Consider the following 7546-nt stretch of genomic DNA (forward strand, 5'->3'; position numbering starts at 1 on the left):
TATATACCTAACTCTCTATCTATCTGTCTCTCTGTCTATCTGTCTATCTGCCTAACTATCTATCTACCTATCTATCTATCAATCTATGTGTCTATCGATCGATCGATTTATCTATCTGTCTGACTGTCTAACTACCCTTCAGTCTGTATATACACACACACACGCATACAAGCTCACTCATATATGTAGACATGTGTTTATATCATATATCATATACATAGATAAATAGATCGATAGTGAGAGATAGAGAAAGAGTAACAAGGAGAGATGTGTATATATGTGTATATGAATATGTGTATGTATGTATATATATATATATATATATATATATATATATATATATATATATATACATACTTGCATGCATACATAATACATACATCATACTCATACAAAAAGAAACTAAGAGACAAGGAGACAGATATCATTATAGTATGTCAGTCGGAAATATTTGAGTTAGATGGAGACTCTATGAATGTGAATGCTGCCAGACCAACAAATGCCAGCCCTTCTGTTTGCTTGTATAAGTAACTATGTGTAAAAATTTCCCAACGGTATATGACTGATTGCTTCTTTCAAGCAATCATATATGAATATCTTTTGTTATTTCTAGCTATGAAGTTCAGATAGCATTCTGTTTATAAATAACACTCATTTATTTACATCATTCATAAATATCACCGTCTTGAAAGCCTTGCAACGTGTAACAATTCTTATTAACTTCATCAAATGAGGCTTGCCGTCGGTTAAATGGCCGACACCAATTGACATTGCTTATCATTTCTTTCTTGATGACGATTCAACTCTATCATGCAGAATGAAAAAGAAGCTATCAAGGTGTATGTATGTATGTATGTATGCATGTATGTATGTATGTATGTATGTACGTATGCATGTGTGTATTTGTGATTATGTTCTAATAATAATACAGTATATTTTTATAAATATATCTAAAACTACATATCTATGTATATTATACAAACATATGCACATGTATGTGCATATATATATATATATATATATATATATATATAGATAGATAGATAGATTTACATAGATATATACATGTATATATATGTATATACATATATATTTATATTTATGTACACATGTATATATTTATGTATATATGTACGTATGTATGTATCTATCTATAAATATATATTGTGTGTGTAAACATATTTTATATATATTATATGTATTATGTGTGTGTGTGTGTGTGTCATGAATATAAAGAAATTGACATACGCACACATATATAAGAAAGACACATACGTGCGTGCATGTGTGTGTGTGCATGCGTGTGTGTATGTGTGTTCGGGCATCCGTGTGTGTGTGTATGTGTGTGTGTGTGTGTGTGTGTGTGTGTGTGTGTGTGTGTGTGTGTGTGTGTGTGTGTGTGTGTGTGTGTGTGTGTGTGTGTGTGTGTGTGTGTGTGTGTGTGTGTGTGTGTGCGTGTGTATTTGTCAAAGTGCATGCCTTGATAATCGCGAGATCCTTATTTCAATTCCAAGGCCGGGCGATGTGTTATGTTCTTGCGCAAAACACTTCATTTCCCGCTGCTTTACGATCACTTCGACACTTTGTATGTGGCGAAGGAAGTAAGCTAATGTAGAACACAAACATTTGATCACTATAAACAAATCATCCTTGCAAATTGTGCAACAAGAAGCGACAGTAAAGTTCATCATGCATGTATGTATGTATGCATGCATGCATGTATGTATGTATGTACCTATGTATGTATGTATGTATGTATGTATGTATGTACCTATGTATCTATGTATAAGGTCTCATTTCATCATTTCAAGATGCTCTATTCGACTCTTCTGAAATATGTAGCAGTCCAGTGACGGTGTAGTTTTTATCCATTCCAACTGCCACATCATTGATGTTCTCCTCGGTCAAAACACCTTAAGAAAATTAGCTGAAACATTACGCACGCACGCACACGCGCACACACACACAGATACAGCCATAATATACTACCAAGTATATTGAAAGTTTATAAGTCAATACTGCGCCCTTCATGTGTGTATTAGTAGTGTGATTCGATCATTTTCAAGTAATCTCTATAGACATTGTATAGAATTTAGAGCCAGAATTGAAAGTTAAGAATGCATCTATGTAAACAATGTGATCATAATTTTTTGTGCTGTTTCTAAATTCTATACCCGTATGCGTACAGAAAATTTAATAACTTTCCGTTCTGGCTCTAAATTCTATGGAATATCTATAGAGAGAATAATTAAAAGTTATATATATTTATAATGGTACGTTTCTCACAATGCACTAATCTAGCCATTACAGCAAAGTTCTGATTAATGTTTCACTTGAAATGGAAATTTATATATGCATGAACAATTACTGTATGGCATCCAACCAATATATATTTCTGTGGGTGTGAAGACCAAAAAACGAGGTGTCTTCACATCTCTTTAAAGTTGCACAGCGACTGCAGAAATTTATGTTTATTGGAATTTATTAAAATAACCTAATAGATCTTTAACATTTACGTAAACACACACACGCATACAAACACACAGACATACACACACACACATATAAACATATATACATATATGTATTGTTATGTTTCGAGATGGTCATTTTTTTCATGCCAAATAAACACATGCACTATGTATTCGTTCTTCACTCATTTATTATTATTCATCTTATGTCCATTATCTGGAAATCTTTCGTCACACATCTGTGACCTCTTCAGCAACTCTTCAATCCCACGTCTCTCTTGTTCTGTTTATTCACGGGACTAAATAAAATAGGAGGAGACGTATTAGATAGAAGAGTCACTGAAGAAGTCGCAGATGTGTGACGAAAGATTTCCAGACAATTGACATAAAATAAAATATGAACAATAACCATCCTGAAATATAACAACTTCTGTTTCAACTCACGATATATATATATATATATATATATATATATATATAAAGAGTAAACACCCGCTTCAGTCATGAATGACCATGTTATTGCCACCTAGAAAGTTACTGTCCAAGGCACAAGTCCGAGCAAGGTTGTTTATGGAAGACCAGCGTACCAGTCTCCCCGTTCCACGCCACCGATGTTATCCAAGAGAAAAGCAGCAGCTGATGCTGCTTGGCACCAGTGGAGTCGCAACTCATTCCTACAGCTGAGTGAACTGGTGTAACGTGAAATAAAGTGTCTTGTTCAGGAACACAACACACAGCTCGATCCGGGAATCGAACTCACGACCTCATGATTGTGAGCCCGTCGTTCTAACCACTTAGCCATGCACTAACATATATGTGCATATGTGTATGTATATATATGTATGTATATTATACACATATATACAGAAAGAGAGAGAGAGAATAAAATTCTTGTATATTGTAACAATGTATAGTATAATGTTCGCTGTAGCATACACATACTCAAACACGAGATTTACATTTCATACATGGATGCGCACCTCGTATCACCAACCCTGACATAGGCACTCTGGCACACACTGGCACACCGGCACACACTGGCACACCGGCACACACAAATACGCTCTCTCAAAATCACTCCAACAATTTCCTGTTAAGTTTTGTTTTATTTATTTATTTATTTATTTATTTATTTATTTATTTATCTATTTATTCAGCTTAATTTCTTTAAATCAATTTCGTTTCATTTGATGTGCTGATTACAACGGTTAACGCATAAATCAGGTGTTTAATTAAGGACAAGATACTAATTGTTAAGTTTAATAAGTACACGGCTAAATCTGAAAATATTTCAATATTTACAAATAAAGTACGTTTAATCGGCTTGAACACTGATCGTCATTAGATAGCTCATTAATAGAGGTGCACATAAATATACATCAAGAAAAATGTATGCATCAGTGACTCAATGGATAAACGATTACGCGTCTTTGTTGATAAATACATTTCCTTGATTAAGTTCAATTGCATAACTACGTAAAATGCCGATTTGCTTGTCTCAACTCTTGCCGTGCTGAGAAGTCAAAAGAAGGATGAAACAGCGCTATACATATCTACGAGCAAGTAGAAAGTTTATGAACTTTTATAACAGGCAGAAAAAAAAATTAGATGTTATACTTTGCACACCTTCTTTACTCTTTGATATATATTCCAAACTTTCAAATCTGCTACAACTTACCTTCATCTATTGGAGATTGTCTCCCTTTTGATAGCTGACCAACAGGAGCATACCACACATTTGCACTTCTGTTTAAATATCAAGAAATTATCTACTACATAACGAGTGGAAATCAAGCCGAGCGAAATGTAGAGTAGATGTAAATGTTACAAAAAATTTCCTCCCTAATGATGAGGTTCAGTTCGAAAACTTTTTTAATTATAAACAACACATCTGGAATACTTATACAAAATATATTTAAAAATTTGAGCCGATTATGACATAACGAACAAACTAAATGTTGCTATGTCCTAATATATTATTGATTTTTTAAAATATTTTCTATTTTCTGATTTTTAATTCTTAGATATACAAACATGGCGTCCAGCAATCAGTCGATGTAAGCCGTGAATCTCACAGTAACTGGATGCGTTACGTGAACTTCGCCTTCAGTACGCGTCAACAGAATTTGGTAGCTTGCCAGATCGGTACTGACATTTATTTCTATACAATCAAGACGGTTCCTCCTGATACCGAACTACTGGTATGGTTCTGTGAAGACTATGGAGAGCGGATACATCGAAGTATGTGTTCTTCATTGATGATCCGTGGCCACTATCAGCATGAAACGACAACTATTCTATCAGGTAAACTTTAAGTCGTACCGCTTTCACACACACACACACATACACACACATATCAATGAGTCTACACTTCAACATATACTGATTATTGAATAATTCCTTAAAACAATTTTACTTCACATATATAACAAATTACATTAAGGAAGACAGGAATATAGTAGTCTTTCGCTATATCGCGGTTCACATATCGCTGTTTGTTATTTAAGCTTACGTCGATTCCTCTGTGGTGTTGTTCTGCATTTATAATAAGATAAGTATATGCAAATCATGAAAATTCTAAAACAAAAATATTTAGTATAGTACTGTTTCTACTTCACGAATTTTCACCTATCGCGTGGGGTGGGTGTGGGTTGGACCGTAACACTTTCGATAGTCGAGGGATTACAGTACTGTGTATATTTCTCGCTCACAAAAACCTCCGACATATTTATATATGCCTCAAGCAACTGGAATTTAATAAACTGATACACCAGTGAGTTAGATTATAAAACTAATCAATTTAGTTTTGTTTAGCTAGAGACGGAGTTCAAATCAGTTAGTGCCAAATGCAGGCAAATTTCGAACATGGGTTCTCATTCCTAAGGCATTTTTAGATGTTATTATTATTATTGTTGTTGTTCAGGTCACTACCTGGGGTCGAACTCGGAATCTTGGGGTTAGTAGCCCATGCTCTTAACCACTACGCCATATGCCCATGGGCAATTACGGAGTGAATTTTAGGACTTATAAATCTAATATTCTCCTATCCTTCCTTAATACCGGTTCCCTTATGCTATTCATATCTGCGTTCGGCCTGCTTAGGAGGTTGTTGTGCCCAGGCAGTGACCTGAATAATAATAATAATAATAATAATAATAATAATAATAATAATAATAATAATAATAATAATAATAATAATAATAATAATAACATCGAAAAATACCTTAGAAATTTCCCCCAAGACACCTGATAAAGGCTGGAAGGTATATCAGCTGAAACGTTGTGTTAGCAACAATCAAGATGAGGACAAATATCCGTCAAATGTAAATAATGTAAACAATAGAGGAGAGTTTGAAATTTTTTGTGGGAGAGGACAAGTCGATCACATCGACTCCAATGTTTTACTGGTACTTAATTTATCGCCCCCTCCCCCCGCCCCACAAGGATAAAAGACAAAGTCGACCTAGGAGGAATTTGAAGTCAGAACATAGCGATGCGCGAAATATCGCTAAGCATTTCGTCCAGCGAGCTGACAATTCTGCCAGTTCGCCGCCTTGGAGAACTAGGTAATTATATCGGCAATAATTAATTTAACAAATCACAAGCATACATACCCGTATAAATATTTCTGTGTGCACGTTTACTTGCATGCATGCATGCATGCATGTATGTATGTATGTATGTATGTATGTATGTATGGTTCCGGACATATTAGGATACACACACATATATATGTACACATACATACGTACATGCATATATACATACATACATATACACACACTCAAACACACGTACACACACACGCGCATATTTCTATATATTCTTTCATTCTTTTACTTGTTTCAATGGTCGAAATCTAACCATTGTGGGATATTTCCATGAAAATTTTTATTCATATCAACTCCAGTATTCTTTTTTAAGTCTAGTATTGTTTTATTGGTAGGTATTTGTCGAACCGCTACGTTTTGGGATATAAACGAGGAACCCCGGTTTTTAAGCACTTTCGGCGAAAGGACATGGTGATAAATATATGCACAAGCACAAATACAAATGCATATGCGATAAGATTCACACAGTTTCCTTCTATCTAATTGGGCAGCTTTGTCTATAGTAGAAACACGCTCAAAATGTCACGCTGGATTAACAAACCTGAAAGCACAAGGTTACAAATCGGAAGTTTTAACAAGATATCCATGCCTGCCTGAACCTATATATATATATATATATATATATATATATATATATACACATGCATACACACACACAGATATATACATACATACAGAGAGAGAGAGATACATGTCCAAACACATATACATACACACGCGCACAGCCAAAAATCATAAAGTAATAGAGTTATTGCTGATTTTAAAGTATGCTACAAATATATATGTATATCTATATCTCTACATATGGAAATATGAAAATTGTTATCATAATTTGTCGATTATTTCAATTATAAACATTATATGCTCGCAGTAATTAATAAAGACCAACTGCAGTTAAAACGTGGATGTAAGGAGAGATACATTTATGCATATGTTTTGCAAGATTCCTAATGTGAAATCGTGTGTTGAAACAGAGATTGTTATATTTCTGAATGGTGATTTGATTTTTGTCTTTTGTCTTCAGATTTATTATTATACTTATTTTAGTGTCCGTTGTCTGAAATCTTTCATCACACATCGTGTGACGTCTTCATCCACTCTCCAGTCCATGTTCTCCTTCTTTCCTGTATACATTGCGTGTAATTAACTGGCAAAAAAAAACAATACAATCCCAAAATATAATACTGTATGCAGAGATACCTACTTGTAAAGTAAAAGGGGTTATTAGTTTGTGATGTAACGGAGGAGTAGCAAAAAGGGACAAGAACGCAAAACATCCAGACAGTTAGGTGATACAAGAAAGGGACAACAAAACATGCAGATAGATGATACAAAGAGAACAAGGACAGGTCATTCGGAGTTTTCTTTTATCAGTGAAGTTCCAGAAAACTCCGAATGACCTGTCCCTGTTTTCTTTGTATCGTCTATCTGGATGTTTTGCGCTCTTGTCCCATTTTGCATTAT

At 34.3% G+C, this 7546-nt stretch overlaps 1 protein-coding gene across 1 annotated transcript in view; it reads left to right on the top strand.

The window, feature by feature from the left end:
* The window catches only part of LOC106869221 (PR domain zinc finger protein 1), a 32833-nt gene that overhangs the window by 15692 nt on the left and 9595 nt on the right, over nucleotides 1-7546 (top strand). The window contains exon 3 of the mRNA XM_014914868.1: nucleotides 4496-4775. Within this exon, the coding sequence (XP_014770354.1) occupies nucleotides 4496-4775 (280 nt within the window). The remainder of the gene's footprint in view (nucleotides 1-4495; nucleotides 4776-7546) is intronic.

This window comes from Octopus bimaculoides, chromosome 8, assembly GCF_001194135.2.
Source record: "Octopus bimaculoides isolate UCB-OBI-ISO-001 chromosome 8, ASM119413v2, whole genome shotgun sequence".
Taxonomy (NCBI): Eukaryota; Metazoa; Mollusca; class Cephalopoda; order Octopoda; family Octopodidae; genus Octopus; species Octopus bimaculoides.